This window comes from Syngnathus typhle, linkage group LG5 (genome assembly GCF_033458585.1).
Source record: "Syngnathus typhle isolate RoL2023-S1 ecotype Sweden linkage group LG5, RoL_Styp_1.0, whole genome shotgun sequence".
In the NCBI taxonomy this organism is placed as follows: domain Eukaryota; kingdom Metazoa; phylum Chordata; class Actinopteri; order Syngnathiformes; family Syngnathidae; genus Syngnathus; species Syngnathus typhle.
The window spans coordinates 11,097,694-11,122,602 of record NC_083742.1 but is presented as its reverse complement, the minus strand read 5'-3'; the positions used below and the strand labels follow the sequence as shown (position 1 = coordinate 11,122,602).

General features: G+C 40.8%; 2 protein-coding genes across 3 annotated transcripts; one reads left to right on the top strand and one right to left on the bottom strand.

Annotated features, from left to right (window-relative positions):
* The first annotated feature begins 7,912 nt into the window (after positions 1-7,912).
* Positions 7,913-10,438, top strand: prlhr2a (prolactin releasing hormone receptor 2a). The gene is made up of 2 exons (XM_061278196.1): positions 7,913-8,352; positions 9,497-10,438. The coding sequence occupies exons 1-2, from the start codon at positions 7,913-7,915 to the stop codon at positions 10,131-10,133; spliced, it is 1,077 nt and encodes a 358-aa protein (XP_061134180.1). The 3' UTR covers positions 10,134-10,438.
* Positions 10,439-11,133: 695 nt separating this feature from the next.
* rab11fip1a (RAB11 family interacting protein 1 (class I) a) lies at positions 11,134-24,213 on the bottom strand. 2 transcript variants are annotated; one of them, XM_061278195.1, is made up of 7 exons: positions 23,508-24,213; positions 18,034-18,458; positions 16,617-17,493; positions 12,785-14,827; positions 12,401-12,500; positions 12,070-12,271; positions 11,134-11,595 (listed from the first exon to the last, which is right to left on the bottom strand). In XM_061278195.1, the coding sequence occupies exons 1-6, from the start codon at positions 23,855-23,857 to the stop codon at positions 12,071-12,073; spliced, it is 3,996 nt and encodes a 1,331-aa protein (XP_061134179.1). In that variant the 5' UTR covers positions 23,858-24,213; the 3' UTR covers positions 11,134-11,595; position 12,070. The 2 variants fall into 2 exon arrangements, with proteins under 2 accessions (XP_061134179.1, XP_061134178.1); XM_061278194.1 differs by having other exon boundaries at positions 11,134-12,271.
* Between the last annotated feature and the right edge of the window lie 696 nt (positions 24,214-24,909).

Here is a 24,909-nt window from a genome sequence, read left to right as displayed (position 1 = left end):
TTTGTTGCGTGTGTGCTCCCTGCTGACCCACCACATCTCCCACAGGCCATCTCCTGTCTGTCAAGAGAAAGAAACAAATCCCAAGAAGACATAACCGAAAAGACACAGGAAGTCTTCCATTTTGATTCAAAGTGTGCATTTCTGGTCATTTCCGTGGATTCTTCAAAATGTTACGCACTGGCACTTCTTTTAATATACTCTTCTCATGTACTGTAGTCAAACAAGGTAAGCAAAATCATGCTTGCGGTACACTACTGAAAACAAATCCGTTTTTGCATGTCTTGTAATTTGTATCGTGTGTGTGTGTGTGTGTGTGTGTGTGTGTGTGTGTGTGTGTGTGTGTGTGCGTGTAATCAAGCCATATTGTGCACTAGGTGGCAGTAAAAGTAGGCATTCCATCTCCACCTCTACTGGAAAGCAAGGATTGCGCAAAAAATTCATTTAATTTCATAGATGGGGTAATGAGAACATAATACCGAAAGTAGAATGTGGGTAGAAAATATTTGCAAGCGCTTATTATACCAATAAAATAAGACATTTGTATTACCGTTTTTTTCCGTGTATAGTGCGCCCCCATGTATAGTACGCACCCCTAAAAATGGCATGCTGATGCTGGAAAAAAGCTTGTACCCATGTATAATACGCACCGAATTTTTATGAATTTTTAAAAAAAAAAAATTAATATATTTTTTTTTTTTTTTTTTTTTTTTTTAAGTCCCAATGATCGTCACACACGCAGGGAGGCAATGGGTCCCATTTTTATAGTCTTTGGTATAGTCTTAACTAGGCTGGATGTAATTTTTTCTGTTGGCGTTGATTTCTCCGACTGCCCGTAAACGCACCACCGCGCTCCGTGCGCATGGAGCGTGTTTGAAGTGAACAGCAGAGAAGAAAGGAACAAGGCAAAGTGTTGTGAAATAAAATATTACCTGTAATACGGATTTAGGTAGAGAACTGAACTCTCGCTCTTTATATAGCTGACGTGTCTTGCTCATCCGTTCTGCGCATCTGTAATGGCGGCCTCCGTATGATATCCGGTTTGCGTGTGTGCGAGAGCGAGAGAGAGCGAGAGAGAGAGCGTGCGAGAGAACGCTCAACCGTAGCGCGCCGCCGACCGCCCAACTGCACCGGGCTGGCCGATTATTGTGACAGAGCCGTCGCTGAAATTTAGAAGATATTTTTAAAGTCCTGATGTACTTTCTAAAATTTAAGTGGACCTCAGTGCGCACTGCGCAGGGAGCTTAATTTGGTGCAGCGCGCCGGGCGCTCACTGTCGCATTGCTTAAAGAGCGCCTTTGTGTTTTAGGATGAACAGCAGAGACCAAAGGAACAAGGCAAAGTGTTGTGAAATAAAGTATTACCTGTAATACGCATTTTGTTATTTGCTGATTGAAACTGCTAATTAAACTGTGAATTGAAACTAATAGGAAGAAAACAACTCTCGCTCTTTATATAGCTGACGTGTCTTGCGCATCCGTTCTGTGCATTTTATTTCACAACACTTTGCCTTTCTTCTCTGCTGTTCACTTCAAACACGCTCCATGCGACCGCAATGCTCTCGTATCAGACGCTTGCTCGATCACCTGCTCGTTTGCTGTCCCGTGCGCGCACGAAGCGCGGTGGTGCGTTTACGGGCAGTCGGAGAAATCAACGCCAACAAAAAAAATTACATCCAGCCTAGTTAAGACCATACCAAAGACTATAAAAATGGGACCCATTGCCTCCCTGCGTGTGTGACGATCATTGGGACTTAAAAAAAAAAAAAAAAATTAAAAAGAAATTTTTTTTTTTTTTTTTGTACCCATGTATAATGCGCACCCCGGATTTTAGGACAATAAATTAGTAAAATTTTGCGCACTATACACGGAAAAAAACGGTACTTCTAAGTATTATGAATGTGTATATATACATATATATATGTAAATATAGCTTGACTGTGTCTTTGTTGTCTTCGTTATACAGGACTTTGCTAATATCTTAGGCTTTGTTTTTCACAACAGTTATTATATATATATATATATATATATATATATATATATATATATATATATATAAACAACACTGATCCCAGTTCCATTTCGTTTTGGTGTGCAATTTATTGTTGGTAGTCTTTTGCTTTTATTTTGCAGTTTTTGCTTTGTGTATTTTGGTTTTACTAGCAAGTAATTTGATCATGCACAACTTTAGGAAGGGCTCACTACATTTCCACATAGACCGACCAGGCATATCATGACTGCCTCATATCATGATACCCAAATAGTCAATATTCTGCTTGTACAAAGATTTTAATTGATGCTTTCACGACGGTATTCATTCAGTAACATGCTTATTATTTAACTGTAATTAGGTTGTGCAGTGGTGAACGCCTGCACGGCATCTACATGAGGAGTTCCATAATATTTTGTGAGAGGCTTTCATTAAGATTGTCTGTGTTTTTCCCTCCAGATGGCAACATTTTTTACACGTTCATATATTAACTCGAGTTTTAAAATATGTGACCTGTTTTTTGTATGCCAACATTTTGGTTACAAATGAAAAATGAATGTGTGTCACTGCTTTTCCCATTCTAGAGCATTTTGGGGAGGTCGGCCAAAATTAAATTGAGTGTCGTTGGGAGAATCGAGCGAGCAACAATTAGGAACAAATCAATTTCTGCAGAAGCATTGGGCCATAGAGGCCAACTTCAATTTTGTATGTAGGAATATGACACTAAACAGCACTGCCATCATCTGGACAATCCATGCACATCAATCTGCAAGTATTTGTGAACAAGTTTTGAGGCCTGAGTCGTACGTTAAAACGTTCTCGTGTTTCACAACAATATTTAACTATTTTTGATGTTGTTCAATTATTTCTTTGTGTTTAGGCCAAGTTTAGGCATCATCATGTTATACTCCAGTTGTAATCAAATGGTAATTCCACATAATCAGTCACATAGCAGGGCTTCACTCTGCTTGGCTAATCAGGTACTTTTCTCCTGTTTTTTTTCTTTTCTTTTTCTATCCTACTTCAGAGCAGTAGGTTAAATAATGTCTACGGGAAATAATCTGTCCGTGTTCTCCAGTGGCTGGCTGAACGAAAGCGCAATCAATCAAAAGCTGTAAAATGGACAATGGCACAGCTTCCGCCCATGCAGCAAGTCACTGATTGGGCCTTTTTTTTTTTTTTTTTTGGAAAGGCTTTATGTTGAATCCATGGTTGTGCTGCCTGCTTCAGATGTTAAATCAGTCAGTCAGGTCTGCTGCCTCTCTTTTCTTGCATTTACCTCGAAACCCATTAATATTTTACATAATATATAAAATATCATGATACCATTATTTTAGAGAACTCTCCCCATCTGTTGGTAACTTTTTCCGTTTATGTGCAGCATAACAGCTAAATGCTGCTTCACCATGTTTGCGTTGAACTCTTGTAGTTGTAGAAATAAATTTACTTTTACATTTTTCATTATTGGTATAGTAACTTTGTGAATGCTCCATATATAGTATCTGTGTGTGAGGTGTTTGGGAAAGCGAGGATTTTTTGAGAGCGTAAGAGGGTTTTTTGGACACGTGAGAGTTATCTTTGGTCAATACTTCATATATCACCGTCAAAACTTGTTTTCACTAGCTGCCAAGGTAAGATTTAACAACTGTATTTTTTGAGAACTTCAATATACTGTATAGTCTAGTGGTTTCCAAATTGCTCCAAATAATCTCATCTCCAAAAGGGGGCACTGCAAAAATCGTTTGAGGACCACTGATATAGTCAATTAAAATAATAGAATTTTGTTGGCTAGGAAGAGCAGGTGTTGATCTTCAATTGCAGTAAATGCATATAGCACAGCCCCTCCCACCCATATACAATGCTTTTATCCACTAAGTTTAATATTCTTTCAATTCGAAGCCTCCACCACATTTTCCGTTATTTCTGATAGAGTGGTTGCAAATGGACATTTAAGGGAAGCAGTATGTCATTTCTATTCATTTCCGTGACCTTTGGGTATCACCGAGCACAATCAGCATCCACAGTCATTCAAAACTGGAGCCATTAGACGTTGGGGTCTAACGTTTTGGAACATAAACAATACTGTACATTGTGTAGTTGATCCTTGCTCATATTACAGTCTGTCTGTTCAGATACACTAAGCTGTTTTTTCTTTGTTTGGGATCAAAAATACAAACAAGGTGCGCTTCCCTTTCATAAAGACAAGGAATCACTTCATGATCGTGACGTGGGAATATACGTGTATATATACATACATACACGCACACAAACACACACACACATACACACGTAGTATAAGTACTAATACTATATATACTATTGCAGTTTTTTTAAACTTCACTGTATCTAAAATATTGTAAATTACTGGAATTTAAAAAGTCCTTTTGCGTCAATAAGAAAATAAAGGAGTTGGTCAGTAGTCTACTTTTACCAGATCTGTGCCGACATGACTCCAAGCAGCTGCATGTGAGCAGAACAGCAACCAGACTTAACTTCAAATGAAAATGACCGTGACAGAGACACGATGCCAATGCACTTCCCGCTGTGAGGATAATATCAGGATTCCCCAGACCGGACTGGATCGATGGTCAACGAGCCCTCTAACGTCAGCAAGCCCGGGCTGCTTTAGGAGTGAAACATTTTGTCCACAAGGCTCACAAAACATTTGGACATCACTTCCCGTCTCATCCTTATCAGACAACCCTCAGTTGCTTGTGCAAACGTGTTTGACTAAAATGAATGATTACTCCTCAAACAAGAGGGCCACGTCCAACATTCATTCAAGCAGCAGGGTGAGCATTTGGGCAGGTGTACAACATGTGACCTTAACATTAGCTGTTTGCATGACATGAGCACTCACTTCATTCTGTTTCACTGTTTCTTGCTTCTTTGTGCTGTTTCTCTTCCAATGGCACAAATAATCCATGTGATGCTATATTGTGTATTTTGTAGCTGTTGATCACGTGCAGCCGAGTCAGGTGACAGCATTACGTCGATTTTTCATGTCAAATGTTGAACGCAATCGTTCAAGCAAAACCCAAATGAGACAATTTGGCATAAATTAGCCACACTCATGAGGGTGTTTCCTTGGCAACATGGGTCAAAGGGTTCTCAATTCAAAGGAACTGTCAGTACAACAATTGCAAAATCACTGTGGAAATATTCGAAATATTCATTCATAATAAATGAACCAAATGAACCAACTATTTGTACAATAAAATGCAACTCAAAGTGCTTTAGCTAGTTCGAATCAATCCTCTTCCCGACATTGGTCCACATTTATACACCCAGTTTCAAAACAACAGTGCTTGCCACTGAATGTGAAATGTCTTTTTTATTGCTATGACAACAGGTGATGCGCTGTTAAGGCCGTCATCTAAATTCTGGTGACGCAAGGTGATATTATTTCACTTTACATCATGTTAAAAATATTCTAATAAAAACAGCTTACAGTCACAGTTTATATGGATTATTTTACGTTCACAAATTAACTAGATACCAACATTACTTCAACAGCTAAACTAATAACACATCGTGCTAACTCAATAGCAAGTGCCAACATAAATCTGAAAGTTTGAAACACATCAGCATCGTTTCCAAATAAAAGCGTCACAGAATTATGTATTAATAACATAAATTTGAACATGACTCGAATGCAAGCCTTGCAACAGTGTCTGACAGTGATTGCATTGCTTTCGTTTTTTTCTTTTTCACTGATGTGGACACGGATATTATTTAATTAATTCTCCATATTCAAAGGAAAATGATATGCCTCATATTGCACTTGGAGGTCTTTTTTATTTTGTTTCTTTCTTCTTGCAGGAATTTGTCAAGATAAAAAATACACAATGTGATTTTAGGATCTCTTAATAAAACGGCTTTCCATGTTATGCTGTTTTTGGTTTGTGTATTATAATTTGAACATAATTTGTCTGAACTGAACTGAATACAATGGGACCATGTATAATATCAAAATTGAATGTTCATACATTTTCCAAAAAAAAAAGCATCATTTCAAGTATTGAAGTATCTAAAAAATTATCATTTTGCCTCATTACATGATAGATTTGCTCTTTAAATCCAATCCTAACTGCTGTAATAACATAAACATGATGTCATACAAGAAGATCACTATTCGGACATAAACGAAAAGCGGCAAATGCAATTTCAAGAGGACAGAGTGTGCCTGGGCTCAGTGAACACGAGGTTGCATCGATCACTGTGCAGCGTGCGAGAGGCGCGCGCGTGCGCATGCACGCGCACGCTCCACGCTCCATCCGCACCATCGCCGATCCTCTGCCTCTTATAACCGGGGACCTTAATGCTCCGTGCACAGCCACCAACACAAGGTAGGAACGCGCTTGATAACGATTGGGCATTAAGTGACGACGCGTTGAGTATGTTTTCTTTAAAAATTGTAGAAACTATCTATCAGTCAGTAAAAAGGTTTTTAGTAAGTAATGCAATAAAGTGCAAATAAGTATAGTGATAACAAAAATAATAATATAATGTGGTTGTCAATTAATTTAAATAACAATATCAATTACACATTCAACTATATCAGATTTATGATGTATATTCAATGTTATCATTATGCAGAAGCTCTTTAATCAAAATTATATTTTAAATAATGAAATTAGTCTAATTATTGTTACCTGTGAGCTTTTACGGTTTTATTGTGGGGGTGGGACACTTCCTTGAATTCAGCTTGTGAATAATGGCTGTGTGATGGAGCAATGTAAAGTGCATTTAATTTCAGATTCCGTGCATAAAATCAGGTTATTTTAGTCAGGATTAAGAGGACATTTCAGTATTAAGACAACATTCAACTTTGTAAACTGTTTGTGTATAGGCCCACCTGCAAACCTGAGCAGGATGACCAATCAACGTCGAACGATTCGTTTTAACATCGACTCGTTTTGTTTTATGATTTGTGGTTGCCGATTCAATTCAAGGATGATAGTGGTTCTTATGTACAGATATGCTCCGGGATTTTTTCTATTCCGGGATGAAAGGCGGGCTGAGAAAATAATACCGAAATATAATCTAGAATATCAACTAAAATGCTGGAGGGGCTTAACTGGGGTTACGGATTCTTGACAGGGCAAAGAGCGTTCCCGAGCGCCAGTGCAGTGCAATGCTCTGCTGTGTTTTGCTCTGAAAAGTATATAAGCATACCAACACTGCAATCAGCCGTTGTAGTTGTTGCAATTAATCTGCAGTCAAAGCCTTATCTTTATCCCTGTGCTGTTGCTGTAGTGGGACCACAGCAAACGTGCCTGGACTGTACCGGCGCTGTTGTAACAAATCCCACGGCGCCTTAGTAAGTTATCAGTGGTAACAGCGAGCGATTCGGTTCATGACATTCAAGCGTTTCCATGCACTGAACCATAATTGTAGCTTAATTTCTCATTCGACAGCTTCTCATCTGTCATCCAACATTGTTGTTCTATAGTCATTTGTATTGCTACATGCTATCTTAGTTGTCAGATCACTTAATGATGTCCAATCAGAACCTTCTACTACTCTATTTGCACAGAAACTAGATATTGCCACCATGCATTCACCATCATATCGCCCTTGATGATCATTTCATGTCATTGTCAACTCTGTGACATCGCCGCAGATAACATTGAGAATTACGTTTGCTTGTAGTCAAGTCAAGTTTATTTGTATAGCCCTAAATCACAAGCAGTCTCAAAGGTCTTCACATAGACAGAAATTGACAATTATTCTCAAAGCATCCCCTGATCTTAAGCTCCCAAAAGGGCAAGGAAAAACTTAAAAACCCCTACCGGGGGAAAATGAGAAACCTTGAGAAGGGACCACAGATGGAAGGATCCCCCTTTCAGGATCACTTGTACATTTGTATTTCAACGTGCAGTAATCACAGGCTAACCCCGCAGGGTGACATCTGTCCATTGGGATGGCGGACCCAGAGCTCACATCCCCATCACCTGTGACCCATCGCTTGAATGACACAGGTGGGATCTTTGAGTTGTCGCTCCAGAACGTTTCGTCGGAGCGCAAAACTCAATTTGAGGGTGTGGAGCTGCTGCAGTCCTTCAAGCTGCTCATCATTCCCTGCTACACTCTGGTGGCCCTGGTGGGCGTCGTCGGGAACTACCTACTACTCTACGTCATCTGCTGCACTCGCAAGATGCACAACATCACCAACTTCTTCATCGGGAACTTGGCCTTCTCCGACATGCTCATGTGCGCCACTTGCATCCCCTTCACACTGGCCTATGCCCTCAACCCACACGGGTGGGTTTTTGGCCGCTTCATGTGCTACCTGGTCTATCTCATCCAGCCGGTGACAGTGTACGTGTCAGTTTTCACCCTCACTGCCATCGGGGTGGATAGGTGAGTCATACAGTGAATCTGGTGGGTCCCATTGACATGTGCTCATCAATTATCAGATGCAGGGGAAATGAGAGCCTCCCAGGTTGGAGATTGCCAATTATCTAATTTTACTAGATAGGTAAAAGGCTACTACCCCAGTGTATAATTTCACACAAAATGCTGCTACCTGGGAAGGAGAATTGCTCAAAATTGCTGTGGCACATTCTAGCGGTGAAAAATGGTTTAGTGCTGCAACCAAATAAACAGTTTAATGTTTTTGGATGTGGGGACAACAAAAACATGGAGCAATGTTACCTTACCTTTGTTCTTAGCTCCTCTGAGTGCTCTAATGCGGTGGCTCTCAATCCTCTTACACCGAACCGAGTACATATTCAGAAAAAAAGACAAGCTACAATGATCATAATGAAAATACAGCTGTGTTGCCTTGTTCAAAAGAAAAGACAGGGCTTTTAGTCATAATTAATATTATGTAACATTGTTGTATGGATTGTAAAGCACAGCAAAATGATGCAGTGTATAATCCACTTTCATTCGAGTTGTTTTCAATGCTTTCCAAGAGTAGAAAACAGCTTTATTTAAACAATTATTCACTTCAACAGTATTGCATCCCTTGATAGGTAGAGGGAGACCAATACTAAATCATTTATACGTGGCAAAGTATACCTCTAGACTGTGAGATGTGTTCAAGCCCTTCCTTACGACAAGGATGCAATCTGACGCTCAAAGAACACATCATGCCGGCCGGCAATCAGTTCAAGGTGTAGTACCCCGCCTGCCGCCCTAAGACCGCTGGAATAGGCTCCAGCACGCCCACGTAAGGATAAAGCAGTTCAGGAGATGAAGTGTCACACACCATTGATGAAATCGACCTGCCTGAGGTGGGTGAAAATCAAAGTCGGGCCCTGATGCACAATTTGGAGTAAATAAGTCATTTTCAGACCAATTAAGTAAAATGACACAGTACAACTGAGCATTTCTAATGTCCTGCAGCACAGCAGTTGGGAATCAAATCCATGAGTGAATCATTTCAGGTAGAAAACCCGCAAAAATTCAAGTGGCAAACACAAGGGTGGGTTGTTCACCCTGTATTCCATTCTATTTTGTATTCTGTTGAGTCAACCGAGGCTTTTTCTCATCCCGACAGATACTACGCTACAGTGCATCCACTAAAGAAGCGCCTCTCAATCTTGGCATGCACCTACTTGCTGTGTGCTATCTGGCTGCTGTCCTGTGCTCTGGTGGCTCCTGCTGTGGCTCACACCTACCATGTGGAGTTCCAAACCGAAGGCTTCACCATCTGTGAGGAATTCTGGATGGGTCAGGAAGGCGGGCGTCTGGCCTACGCGTACGGCACTCTCTTCATCACATACGTGCTGCCTCTGTCTGCCCTCAGCATCTCTTACCTGTGCATCAGCGTCAAACTGAGGAACTGTGTCGTTCCGGGCTATCACACTCGGAGCCAGGCTGAGGCTCAGCGCCTGCGCAAGCGCAAGACCTTCCGCCTGGTCAGCCTGGTGGTGGCCGCGTTTGGCATCTGCTGGATGCCCATCAGCGTCTTTAACGTGTTGCGTGACATTGACATTGATTTGATTGATAAGCGCTACTTCCTGCTCATTCAGTTGCTCTGTCACCTGTGCGCCATGAGCTCATCTTGCTGTAACCCATTCCTCTACGCTTGGCTCCATGGCCGCTTTCGTGGAGAGCTGCGCAAAATGATGGTGTGCCACAGACGTATTGGCATCGCTGCCAACAACGGCGCCACCGCCAGTGTTGTGCTGTGAATAAGGCTTCTGAAATTATTGAAGTGAGGGATCACTGTGAGAAGGAAATGGGTTTAACTTTTCCAGTCTAGAAGCTGCTCATGTACAAAAGCTGTGTTGCTAACGGAGTAATTTAGTTGCAACATTCAGTAACTTGTCAAAAACTGCTAGCGTGTTAAAGCCAATTCAATCCCAAAATGTTCTTTTAATAAAATGTTTTGTACTGCCCAACTAGTCGAAACACAGTGTTCTGATAATGTTTTGTTGGTGGACTACGAGTTAAAAAGGCAAAATCCACCTGTTTTTATTCATACAGGGGGCGGCCTGAGATGGATAAAAACGGGTACATTTAGCTGCTTAAATCATATTCCACATATGCAATATAAATCAGAATGCTGTTTTTAGACTAATGGGGACAAATTAAACATATTGTATAGACATTTTCAGGTTGACTTGGTGGTTAAGTGTGGTTTCTCTGAGGAACCGTTCTAAATGCATTTGTAGCATTCTATTTTTTTGTCAACAGATGGTAAAAAAAAAATAAAAAATCTGCACACTGACCCTTTAATAAACTGTAACTCACAGATCAGCTACTACTTTTACTTTTTTTTATGTTGTTTAGATTGCTATTATTTTATAGCATTAAAATTTGACATTGTTACGAATTCATTTTGCAAAGATGAGATTTGGAACTAACTGATATAATTTGTGTTTCTCAGGATTACATACATTTGTGTCATCTTCACTACTAAGCTCCAGCTTCATATCAATAATTTCATACGATGTTCAGTGCTACAACACGACCTTGTATTGCTGTTGCAACTAAAAAGATAAATGAAATAATGTTTACAGTGGAAACTAGACAAGACAGGACTGACAACTGCAACTGAATGCTTGTGAAAGGAACATTTAGAAAGCCTTATGAGGAATATATTCCGTCAGGAAAACAAAATCTGTATACGTGTGTAAAAGACAAATGGTTCGATGAAAGCATATTTCATTCAAATAAAACCAGTTTGCATTTGGGCAAAGTTGAGTGTCTTTATTTAAAATGGAACCACCGTTCATTACCTCTTTGTTATATATGTCGGCAGGCGCGTTAATGGAAGTACAATCCATGAGGCATCTTGAGGACATTTTCAGTGCTCAGCCCACAGGAAGAAGAGAGGTAGCCAATAATGAGTTCCTTAAGTATAAGTCACAAAAGGCTCTGCAAAAATGTCTCTACATTCATGTTGGAAATATCGCTAGAATTTCTGCAAAGGCAATCACAAATAAGGTACTTATCACAGACTTGCTGGAAGAACACATCCTTGTGAGTCTGACATTGTGTTATTTTGGAGAGTTCTCAAACAACACTGCATTGTTGCACTATCACCTCATAGGACACAGGCAATTGCAAATAAGGCAACATTATCTGCTTGATTTGTGCTGGCTTTCTCAAGTTAATTAAAGGCATCCATCTGTACAGAAGGCAAAGCAGCTGAAAAAAAGGGAAAAAAATACCTCAGTGGAGGGAAAATTAATTGATGAGGTACTAATTTATAAATAATTGTTTGGGGGTGATCTATGCGTAAAATATACGTACATTGTGAGGCTACACATGTGGAATGATAGTCATATAAACATTTTGTGTACAATGGAAAAAAAAAAATCTATGATATTAAATTAAGCACATACCACATTGAGTAATGGAAATAAATCAAGACATTTCAAACCAAGTACCGTTGAGGTTCAAACAAATGAATTCATTGACTTAAATACGTTTTACCTGCTTGTTTATCAACCAGACGCTATTTCTAGCATTCGGAAAGAAACCTAAATATTACTCCACAAAGTGCATATGCCTTAAGACATCCAAAAGGATGCGTCTTAGTACACAATGAGACACGCACGCACAAACAAAAGCTTTACAGGGCCATTATGCACACCGGTCTCTTCTTTCCTTTGTGGTTACCTCATGCTGGGTTGGTCTTCACGGCATGCAAGATGGTCGGCTTCTCCTCAATGACACGCACCAGCAGGTTGTCTATGTATTCTTCCAGCTCGCTGATTTTGGAATCTTTCTTGGACAGATCGGCTTGTTGCCTCACCACCAGGGTGATCAACTCTTCATGGGTCAGCTGAGTGAATGGTCCGCTGTCAAATATGCCCGCCACCTGTGTTAAGTACAATATGGTAAGAAGTTGTCCTTTGGGGAAAATTTGACAATGAATCAAAAGGTGACTCGATTCAAAAGTCTGGGGGGAAATCATTTAGTGACTGTGATGCCTTTTGTATATCCCTACCTTTTTAGGGGTGCCACTTTGAGGATGCATGTCCTTCAGTGAGTAAGTGCTGGTGGGATTCGGACTCTCAAGAGCGTGCATAGGCTTCACTGGATGCGGCCTGTAAGGAAATGCATATTCTTTCTTATATTATGCTGCATGAAGCAATTAGACAAAGATGTTTGTAGCAAACTGGTCTCGTCAAGTCATGAGTTGAAATGTGGGTTACGCAACATACAATAGTTGAGTCTTTGTTCAAGGGTCTAATCATGTTCAAATTAGTCCAAGCCTTAATTCACCAAGAAAACCAACCATCCCAACCAAGGTAAAACCAAAGACCAGAGAATTCTTTATCCAGATAGCAACTGTCCACAAATGCAAAGTCATCATTCTTTTCAATCTCACCTGGATAGCGTGGAGGCAAGGTTGTCTCCATTGCTAATCTGAGGACTGACAATCAGAGATTCAGAGGGTGGCATCAATGCTTTCTTTGGCTTCTTTCTCACAGACAACACTTGAGCTTGTGAGGACGGTTCCTCCATGACAACAGGTAGGGGCTCTGAAAAAGGCAACGACGACGATACTGCAAAAGGATCACTGCCAACTGGATCCTCTCCATTGAGGAAATGCACTTGCGCCTTCCCATCAGCTGGATGCCTTTGTGTGATGGATTCAATGACCTCGTCTCTTGTTGAAAGTTGAATTTTGTTAGTTTCTTCTTCCTCCGAAGGTTCTTGCTGAAATTTAGAAGCCTTCAGAGAGTTACTTCTCGAAGGAGGCGATGATATTCGTCTCGATGAATTTTGCCTTTGGAAACTAAGGCTGCTTTGACTGTCCGCATCTTCCCAGTTGTTTTTCTCGCCATTCAAACTTGCGAAGGGGTCCCCTGTTTTCCCCTCAGTGAAAATTTGATCAAGATCTTCTGCTGTCATTCCAAAGTTTTCGGGGTTTTGTTCCCTCTGTGCTACCCTGGTATGAAGGCTGTCCAATGTTCTGGGTGGTTTTTCTGGTGTTTTTAGGTCGTGGCTGCTCATTGGCATATCAGTAATATCTACAGAATAATGTTGTTCTGCTGGCTCTTTCATGGCGGGCCTTTGCCTTGGTCTAGCAGTGGGAACTTGAATGTCAGAGGTCTCTGGGGGTTTTGTTTGGTCAACAGCTTGCTTGGGTGGAGGAGGTGGAGCTACGTTTTTGGATGACCGATGTTTTCGTTCCTGGTGATGTGTTTGTAAATGCCCAAGAGAAGTACTGTTCCCTGGAAATGAAGATCCAGCCTTCTCTGGGTCTTCGGGGCCATCCACACTCATTTCTGGACCTATCAGTTCTGGTGTACTGTCTATACGTCTTTGATTGACCTCAGCAATGATATGATCCCATCGAGTGTGCCCCTTCACTCCATGCCTCCTCTGAGGATACAATGTTTCATAATCAGGAAGTGGGAGGGATAGTGTTTGTTCTTGCTGAGATCCATTTGTGTGACTGGAGATCTGCACCTCTCGAGCTCCACCAGTCTGGGCTTCATATATTGGATACAAGGGTGGCAAGGGGGCTCTTCCTGTCTTATCAGCCATTGTGGGTGATGATGGCACGTCGTCTACACTGTAAGAAAGGGAACCAGCTGAACTTTCCAAAGGGGAACCAGGTGGGCTACTGGGATAACCTAGCGGCCTTCTACTGGGGGAACCAGGCGGCCTTCTATTCAGGGAACCTGGCGGGCTTCTACCCGGGGAACCTGGCGGGCTGCTACTGGGGAAACCAAGTGGCCTTCTACTGGGGGAACCAGGCGGGCTTCTGCTGGGGGAACCGGGTGGACTTCTAATGGAATAACCAAGTGGCCGTCTACTGGGGGAACCAGGCGGACTTCTACTGGGGGAACCGAGCGGGCTTCTACTGGGGGAACCAAGCGGGCTTCTACTGGGGGAACCAAGCGGGCTTCTACTGGGGGAACCAAGCGGGCTTCTACTGGGGGAGCCAAGCGGGCCTCTACTGGGGGAACCAGCCGGGCTCCTACTCGGATATCCAAGTGGCCTACTGGGAGAAACTGGTGGGCTTCTGCTGGGGGAACCAGGCAGATTTCTACTGTGATAATCAAGCGGCCTTGTACTGGGGGAACCTGGCGGGCTTCTACTGGGGGAACCAGACGGACTTTGAGACGAGGAACCAGGTGGATCGCGATACAAGGAACCAGTCAGACCTCTGTAGGAGGAAGTTGAATCCAGTGGATTTTTCCGCAGGGAACCAGACGGACTTTCCCTGAATCTCAGGGGAGCCAAGGATGAATGAAGGTTGGAGAAAGTATCGGGGAACTCATATGGTACACTAGAGAGGGGGGATTCAGAGGCGCCTGGGGAAGTCCACTGCTGGTCTGCAGGAACACTGGGGGTTTGAGACTCAGAATATTCCAATGGCAGTTGTTCAGAAGATTCAGATTCCAGAGAATGGCTCAATCTGCCAAGAAGTAGGAAAAAAGGCCTACAAATAAGTGAAACCATCAAATAACCCAAAATTAGGTCCACCAGTGTACAAGCCCATCACCAAATTAGCTCGTAGCTACCAGATTGCGACATTTTTGACTAAAATACATCGCCAAACATTGTGCGACTCCTGTCATTGTTTTACAAAACCACGGTTAATACGTTTCCTTAAACCACTGAGCATACTTCCGAACTGTAATCATTAAAAGCCCTTTCAATCTTTTCATAAATACATCAGTTAACATCCACAGAGAAGCAACAGAAACAGAAACAATACTGCTAGAGGCTTGTATTTTAAGTAATGTAATTGTTTGGTGTAAGGAGTCTTTACTGCCTTTCAGCATTCTTAAATACTTTTAAATTGAATTGTAAAGCATTGTCCAAACTCAGTTAATTTCAATAGAATCATTGAATCAAACTCCCCCTTCGCACCACAATCTAACATCTAATACAAAACCACAATTCATCGACAGAAAAATGTGCAGTTTGCTCACCATGATGACCCAAAGCCAACAAAACTTGCCACCAAAATCCAAATGGAAGGAAAAAACGTAAGAAAGGAGAAAAAGAAAACCACACAGTGAAAACGTTGACATTACAAGTCAGACTGTAGCAACTTCTACAAGCTATTTCTGCAACCTGTTCCACAACATCTTCACAAAACTAACACGCCCTTTTCCTCCTCATACAGCAGCTCAGTCTGGCTAAACAGGTCTGTCAACTGCTGGCTAGAATAATAATAGTCGTCCAAGAGTGTCCAGCGTGAGAGTCAAATATGTCAAATATACAATTCAAATATATAAAGATGTCTCTTTTGCTGGTGAAAAGAATATGGGAAAAATGTTACATTTTTATTAGCAACTTGACAGGTGGCTGCCATCTTTTGGGAAATAAAAAAATAAAATAAAAAACATGGACTAAGCACTTCAATGCCTCTAAAATCCTCCATAAAAACTAAATTCATGGGAAAAAAAAAAAAAGATTGAAGGACACCCCTCTTCTCGCTAATACTGTTTAATTTGTATTGACTTGCAGAACTCGTTGGAATTTCCGCTTGCACAAGCTTATTGGTGGCTATTTTTAACTGAAACTCGTCAGCCAATTGGCCAAGAAGGGTAGTGCAGACAATGAAAGGATCAAGGAGTTATATTCGTTCCTCTAATGTGAAGGTGTTTTTTTGCCCACATTTTCTAAGGGCATTTTCAAATAAAAACTCCCCAGAAAGGCAATCTTTGTCTAACACAGAAATACTTCATTTTGCTAGAACCCATCATCCAATTTTCAAAATTCTTGGCGCGTTGCACTCAGGTTAAAGTGGCCTTTCCAGCCAGACTCAGTCAGCATTTTAATAGATAGAAAGATTTTGATAGATAAGTCATTTTTAGGAAATTTTAGCCATGAGTTAAAAGACACATAACAGCTAATTAATCGGAAATAAAAAGAAGAATGTGCCCACAAGCAACATCAAAATCAATCTTCCTGAGAGCCTTGAGCAGGGGTCCCCTTTGGGAAAATGACAGCAACTTTTTGGGTACTAATTAATGCGGAGGGCTCCTGGGAATTTAGCGTCACCTGTTTTCTCATTTGTTTCCTGTTATTATTGTCTAATTTTCAGATCTTCAATTTTATTTTCACGTAAAACATGATTTCTGCCTTTCATGATGGTCTTTCACAACGGGGTCCCCTGCTCTTGAGACTCTTTTGCAACTTGATTTTCTAACAGAAAAACCCTTTTGACCATAAAAACCAAAGAGAAGGCCTACCTTGGTTTAACTGTGGACACTCTGGCGGTACGATTTAGGAAGTGCATGGCAGACGAGCTTTGTGGGTTAAGGCTGGATTTCTGCTCATCAGATGGACTTTCATTGCTGTTAAATTGAGTTGTAGAGTTGAGTGAAATATTCTCAAATGAGTTTGTGGCCTCGAAGACTTGCTGATCTCTTGTGTCATAGTGAAGCGCTTGTGCGGTCACTTCTTCTTCAGAGTGCTGTGGTGTCTCCTCCTTTTTGTCCTCCTTCTTTCTTGCGAGTCCAAACAGGGATGAGAGCCTTTCGCTCATGGAAGCCTCCTCGTGACTTTTCTGCTCTTCTTTTATTTTTAGCTCCTCTATTCTGAGGCGCTCCTCATTCTCTATTTCTTGCAGCCTTCTGCGTTCTTCTTCTTCCTGCCTCTGTTTTTCCCTCCGCTCTTCCTCTTCAAGAAAGCGCCTGTTTCTCTCATATTCGTCTAGCTTTCTCTGATTTTCTTCCTCCAGCCATCTCCTTTGTCTCTCCTCTTCCTCCTGCAATCGCATAGCATCAATCTGGCTTCTTTCCTCTTCCTCTTGACGCCGCCGTTCTTCCATCATAAGCCTATCTCGACTCTCGGACCCAAAAAAAGGCACGTGGCTGTCTGGCATGACACTGGCGTTATGTTGATGTACATTTTCCATCGAACTTTGGCCGGAGCTGCTAAGACTGACAGTCGAGCCGCTCCTGACCTCTGGCTCTCCTGCATACACCTGGGTGCTGTTAATGCCGGGGTTGTTTACATCACTGTGGCTGTGCTTGGAGCGGCTCAGGAAGGACAATGGACCGAGAGACCCCTTGCTGTCAGAGCTTCCACTCCGCTTGTGTCCAAGGAATTTGAATTTCTTCTTGACTATCGAAGAAGAGAAAACACCGTGAGGTGATTGCTTAGATGAAATACAATCTTCGAATTGCACTAATGCCCCTTTAACACCGAGTGGTACCTACTCACAGTTTACAAATAAGCGTAACCAGATACTACTCAGTACTATTTCTACTAACTGGTAAGCCTGAATATCTAAGCGTGCTGATACGATATGGGGGATGAAAACCACCAATAGTCACAGACTCCACAGTCTCAACTTTGCCACCCTCTTAAAAATAATCATTGTCTTTACTTGACCATGACTCATGGAGAAAAGTACCTACAACTCTATTGTTGTTATAAGTTAGAGCAGTCATTTCCAATCGCAACGACTACAGGAATTTAGCAAATCTCACCCACTTAATTCTAAAAAAAAAAAATCCCATCTATTCATACAAGCAATTTATAGTGACAGGCAGAAAAAATGCTCTTCCACTGTAAGGATAAAAGTATAGTCAACTCGTGCAGCATCGCAAACAGTTAAGAAGCAAACAAATTCGACACATGAAGGGGTTCACCTTCACCTACCTTCAGGGGTTTCGACATTGATGCCAGATGAGCGGCTGCCGCTGAGGGATGAGCTCCTCCCAGGAAGACTGCCGAGGGTCGACATGGACTGTGAGGTGTTACGCTGCAAGTTGGATTTTGGTGCAAAGATGTTTTTAAATTTGGACTTTTTTTTCTCCCCTGCAGTCTGATTGGAGGCGAGTGAATCGCGGTCTCCCTCGCTGTCAGTCAGGACTTGGCTCATAGCCGAGCCGGAGTCAGAGAAGCTGTCTTTTTTCTTCAAGCGGACTTTGTCTTTCAACTTGGAGATGCGGGAACGATGCTTGTCCTTCACAGAAAGGTCCACCATGCTAGCTGACATGTTGTTCCTCATGAAGGTGATGCCAAGCAGTACGTCACCTCGCAGCTTGTCCGATTTTCCACTCTTGTCCACCAATGGAAACCAACTGAAGATGACAGAGAGGAGGTGAATGAGAACTATAAAAATAATCTCAAACGACAATTTTACAACCTTACAGTCAAAGCAGAGTATGTATAATGTAAAAAATAAAAAAATAAAACAAACGGTGTGTCAAGACTGATATTCAAAGCCCTGGCACTGGATCTCAAACTACACAAGTTGTAGGCGGTTAGTCTTCCTGGTCCTGCGACTGACTTACTGTATACAACTCAGACGCGACTTGTATATTGCTAGAACTAGAGCTCAGACTGTCACCCTACTTGCGTTGACAGCGGCGATCGAGTTCTGGTTGGATTCTTAAATTCAGCTTCCAAGGCAAATGTTATTCTCTTTAGTCTAAAATGGCTTAAGTAGAATCGTGAGGCCAAAGGTCGAAAGAAGAATTGTCTTTTGAACAACACGTAGTTTCCTAACAGTTGGAGTAAGGCAGTGTGTGCTTGACACCCATTATTGGCGAATAGAGATTTTGAACAAGAGTCAGTGTTACCGTTCTTGGTTTTTGTTAACTTTTCTCCCTAAAATGCAACTGCTATTCCAGATCAACTCAGTGATTTTTTTCTGACTTTGGGCAGTAGGTAGGGTACACGCTAAACCGGTTGCTGGGCTATTGCAGGGCACACATGTGAAGACAAACAATTATTCACACCTACGGACAATTCACAGTGCCCAATCAACATACCACGCATGTTTTTGGAATGCGAGAGAACACCGCAGTACCCAGAATAAACCCTCGCAAGCACGGGGAGAACATGCAAACTCCCCTCACAGGAAGCCAAGAGCAATAATTGAACCCCGCACCTCTGATCTGTGAGGTAACATGCTAACCAGTGTGCCACTGTTAGTATTATTATTATTAGAAGTATTGTTAGTATTATCATCATTAGTGTAGTGTGATGTTGACTCAATTATGTGAAAAAAACAATTAATGAGAGCAATTAGCCTGGAGGGGGTGGGGGTTGATTTAAAATATATGACATTATTGACATCAGCGCAAATATCCAGCCATAATTTTACATTTTTTACCCATCTGTGAACAGATGAATTTTGACTTTTCAACTGTAATTGATATATTCAATTAAGGCATCGTGATCTGAAATACTCATCCGACCGATTCTTTGCGACAGTGGTTAAGGTGTGTACATTACTGTGGCAGCAATTTCAAAGACAAACATAGCATTTATGGGTGTATTCCCCACCACCAGTGTTCTTTCTGTTGTTAAGGATTAGCACTTATTGTCTGAAGGAAGAGGAAGGAGTGTTCTTAACCTATTTATATAAAAAAGAAATAAGGTCCAAACAATATAAAGTACTTCTAAAAATGTGCTTAGCAATATTGTCAAGACATTATGGATAATGGTTAATGCTTGACTGATGAAAAGCAAAAAATACTTTCTTTCACTTAAACAAAATTGTGTGTTCTGACTCTAGTCATTTTGTTACCCGTTAACATGATCATTGGAAGTTTATGTGGCGTTATCTGCAGTTCACAGGGAGTTTACTGCTGCATTCGTCAATTTACAGTCTGGCAGACCTCTAGTGGAGCTCTTGTAAAGAAAACAGTCCAAAGACAAGCTTGGGAATGAATCAACATTCCTCTGAGTAATGTCATGAAGGTTACACTAATTTGAGCCGTCTTTCATTTTCCCCAGTGGACCAGGCCAAGTCAAACAAGGCTGCTTGACGTGGCACATAACTACAAACGGTTTGTATGCACTCATCACACTTGATATGGAATATAGAAAACAAAATGTGTCTTTAAAGACATGTTTGAGTGCCACAAAGTAGGGCAGGAGGAAATAAAAAAATAAAAAATCTCGACTATTTTGATTGAGATTGTAAACACGAATAATAAACGGCTACTAAAACAAACATATCAACATAGCCTCGAGACCATTCGTCCCAGCATGTTGAACATGTTCTTTACTCACTTTTTTTTGTCAAGTACAAAATGACTTTTGTAAATATGTGACATTCAAGCCTCATGCATTTCCATTCTTAGGAAATCTGCACATGTCCAAATAGTTTCTTCTGATCAAAAGTTATGTCCTAATCGGATCAATACAAAAAAACTGCATCCGAACATAATTTCAACGCCAACTCTGGTTGTGTTAGACATTTTGTCAATTTAAACGTAGGCAATGACATCTTAATGGGGAAAGGGAGCAATATTGTAGTGTTTGATAAATATTTGGTGTTTCCATCTTTGTCTTATCTTGTACCTGCCAATATAATCTGCCTGGTTTATTTGAATATACGGCGCCATGTTGACAACAGATCTTTTAGCCAGCACTTGCTATTGAGTGATTCTTGCCTATATTTTTGTCAGAGACTTATCAGCTTCAAGCAGTGACTGAGGTCTTAGCGATATGGCCTTAAAATCATATCATGGTCACTGCAAACAATTTTATAATGGAAGCATTCTGAATGGCTTATTGAAATGTCAAACGTGATTATATTTACTTTTTTTTTTTTGCTTCTTTTCATTCAAATTTAGCCTTTTCTTTTACATAATTAAATCAATTCAATAAATAGAAAACAGTCTCTTAGCAAAGCTAAATTGATTTTGGAAAAATAACTATTAATTATTAGTTAAGTCTAGTATAGAATAGTCTTAAACCTATTGCAAAGGTCTCAAAAGTCAGTACTCCAAGTAGTAGTAGTCCAAAATGAGGCAAGGTAAACAGCAGTGTTGCTACTATAAACAAATCATTATGGCGGATGCAAGTCATAACTTGGAGAAAAAAAAAAAAAAAAAATGACCAAAAACTGTTCTGTATATGCGGGCAAATTCTTTCAATCTTATCAGGAAACTGCCTGCCTGTTACTTCAGGCGTCAAAATGTCACCATGACGTGTCTTCGGTTGGTTTAAAGAGACAATGAATTGTTACATCAGCTGACTGACTGGGTGTTCTGTTCATCAACACGCAGTACTGACCCAGCCATGCTCCTCAAGCATGCGCTCACTGATCCTGCAAATCAGGTTCCATCTGGTAACCGCTTAGATTATTTAATTTTGGTGCCAAATAATGAGCATTTATTTTTACAGCGCCTTCTCTCCAAGTACATGAAACGCCACGAATACAACAATTATTTGTATTTTTGTTGCACGTTAATGTTTGTTTTGAAACATACAGGCAGTGTCGTGGCTATGAGTAGCGACTAGTTTGGGACATTTATTGAAGTAAGACCAGAATTAACTATTTGATTGGAAAAGTGCTAGTTTTTCCACTAGAACTAAAAATCGCATCGACGAACCAGAATCTGAATTGTGCAAATTCAAAATGCTAACACTAATATTTGGTGAGTATGAAGTAATCCAGTTTGTATGGTTTTGTCATGTAATCTGATAAATATTGATTGTGAAATGCAAAACAGTATCTTTAACATTTTTAGTAATCATGGTATTAATCCCCAAACTTGTGAAATGCCTCTCTCACTCTGCCAACCCACGCATCACTATATTTAGTAAATGTTGTACAATATTATGTAATGGAATAGCACCATTAAGATGTGGATTAGGTGGCAAAACTCGAAACTCACCGCCCACCACAGCCTGGACGACATTTACATCTACAAAACAACCCGCATTACCAATTTACACTCCCATAAGTGCACAAGACTCAAAACAATAACAATATAAGTGTATACAAACAATATTGCACGACAAAAACATGAAATCTTACATTCAGTTTTAGTTAACCTGATCTGCGCCTCCTCCCTTGATTATATGAGGATTATCGTCCCGATTGCTCCACTGATAATCATTAAAAAATACAAAATTTGGAGTGCTTGCATTCATGCAAAACAGAATAATTGCTCAGTTTGTTACAATGGATGAGGTTTTGATATGCATTTTTATGTAATCTTATCATGAAAACAAAATCGATAAATGCGCTTTCCTCTTGAATAGTCATTCTTCACATTTGCACGTAAGGTGTGGGGCAATCGACTCCAGTTAGCCTCAAGCTGGTTGTTCCTCAAAACAAAGTGGAGCGTTCAAGAAGAGAGGAACAATTCAACTATGAACATAATAGTAAAAAGGGTCTTATGAAACCAAAAGACAACGATACGAGTGCAGTAATCAAGATAACAAACCAAATGTTTTTGTGTTGTTTACTTGTATGTATATTGCGTACTATGTCTTGTCACCGTGGGATAGTGGGAACGTTATTTCGATTTCTTTGTGTGTCTTGGCATGTGAAGAAATTGACAATAAAGCAGACTTTGACTTTGAAATGGTTTACAAATGGTCATTCCAAAATCACGACAATATCGGTGGGAGTGGCTAACGTGCGTGTGCATGCATGTGTGCGTGCGTGCATGTGTGTTACACCCAAGCTTCTTTTAAGCACCATTGTCATCCAAAGTCATCCAAGACATCAGGGTGTGAGCACACCCCAGCATAGACGTAATGGCTCAGAGGAATGTGCAGAGCTGCCAGCAGCAATGTGAGACATTGATTTCAGGGTGGATCTGCGAAACATCACCTCGACCTCCCACACATTGAACAACGTCAAAATGATGAGAAAGGTCAGAGATAAGAGCAAGTGAGATGCGATTACAACAATGAATAAGAAGGTTTTGGACGTGTTTCACATTTCCTGTTACCAAAAAGCATTCACACAATAGAAGGTCTCAGTTGTTTTTTTTTACAAAAAAAAAAGAAAAACCATTGTGCATCCGTTTTCTATTGGTCATTTGGGTTACAAGTGAGGTGCAACCTATCAGCTGGCTTTGGACTGGTCAACAGCCAACCATGTAGACTTGTAGACAATTAAACACACTAATGGGCCATTTGGAGTCTTCAATGAAGCTAATATTTTGAAATGTGGGAGGACAATGGCAAGTTAGTAATAGTAGCCATAAATGTAAGATTAATCTAATGCATTTATTTTTCTCCTTTTAGACTGATTAACTTCGAATCCTTTTTCACAGTTGAGTTTTGCACACATCTTTATGGAAATTCAAACCTCATTACCATGAAGTGTGTTAATAAAGCTGACTTTGACTTTGATAAATATGAAGAGTGCTTACTCTGGCTTTTGGCGAGCCTTGTTTTCGTGCAGCTCCACTAAGTTGACCACGGCTTGGCCCAGGAACTTGTCGAGCCCGGCCTGGACACGGTGCATGACGATGATGTACAGAGTGCAGCGATCGACGTTGCCCGGGTGGAAGAGCGGAAGGCTGAATGAAGCCTCCTCTTTCCACATCGGGGCCATACTCTTCTCCACAACCGCGGTGGAAAATTTGTCTTTGGCCACCTGGATGATGGCATAGGCGTCGTTGGTGCCATTCTTCCCCTTGGGGCGAAGGTGCCGAGCCTGATGCACCGTTACCTGCACACTGGTGGGGAACGCCTGCTGGCTTTGATCAACCAGAGACATCGCCGCAGTCAAAAGATCCGTGGCCCAAAGCTTTCCGATTGGGTTTAGTCAGCTAGACTCGCGGTGGTGCTGCTGTTAACCTTCAACGTCCTATTAGTGGAGGTTTAGAGTTACCGAGTTGGGCTTCGGTTAAGGAAGCTCAGGTTCGCTCGTCCCCCTCTTTCTCGTTACACTGCATTTAAGACTCTGGTAGGGTACCAGACGATGGAGTCAAACAAAAACAAACTGTATGATTAAATATTTGAAATAGCGTTAAGTTGATAACACATATAACTCTCTTGAATATTGCGTTGCAGAAAGTTAGAAACCTTACTTCCTGGATTTTCCTGATAACCATTGAGGCTCTACATGCGGACAATCGATTGGGTAAATGTGCCTGTCAATATTTAATGTCCTTCGCTGATTGGACCGAGAAGACGAGAGGCGTGACAATTCAGTTAACTATTAACCAAAGAGATAAGCCGCTGCTCGGGACACTTTGCATATGCTCAGCCAGGTAGAAAAAAGAAAAAAGAACGTGTCACTGATGTCAACCAAAAAAGTCCAGTGACTCATAAAGTTCCGAACTAAAGAAAGACTTCACAATATAAATGAATAAGAGTGCATGACGTTCCCTGATGTTTGTGGTTAATAATTTGGAAAATATAACGTGCCAAAGTCATTGATTAGTTATTATTTAGAATAAAATATTGACGTAAGACATACTTCGAATACATCAGCACTTTGGTTTGATTTGTATTCTAGACCGTTTCATAACGTTTGTTAACACTTTGGGTAACAGAAAATTGTTGACTAAAAACGTGCTGTTTAGTGGTTTAACCGCTGCGGAGATATAGATAGATAAATAAATAAATAAATAAATAAATAAATAAATAAATAAATAAATAAATAAATAAATAAATAAATAAATAAATAAATAAATAAATAAATAAATGGGTGTCAGAATGAAAGTGTGGTACTAGTTGTGTGTCCATATTAGGGTGTTGTGACATGGTGGATCTCTGGATTTCACAGACTTCCTTAAAACTATGACAAAAGGGAGTGATAAGTTT

Bases quoted from the DNA above. Each gene is read 5' to 3' on its own strand.
- prlhr2a (XM_061278196.1), top strand. From the start codon at position 7,913: ATGGCGGACCCAGAGCTCACATCCCCATCACCTGTGACCCATCGCTTG. The intron at 8,353-9,496 runs GTGAGTCATACA...TCATCCCGACAG, and splicing joins ACTGCCATCGGGGTGGATAG to ATACTACGCTACAGTGCATC.
- rab11fip1a (XM_061278194.1), bottom strand. From the start codon at position 23,857: ATGTCTCTGGTTGATCAAAGCCAGCAGGCGTTCCCCACCAGTGTGCAG. The intron at 18,459-23,507 runs GTAAGCACTCTT...TGTCATCTTCAG, and splicing joins AAGGCTCGCCAAAAGCCAGA to TTGGTTTCCATTGGTGGACA. The intron at 14,828-16,616 runs GTAGGCCTTCTC...ACTTCTTGGCAG, and splicing joins GTGTCCACAGTTAAACCAAG to ATTGAGCCATTCTCTGGAAT.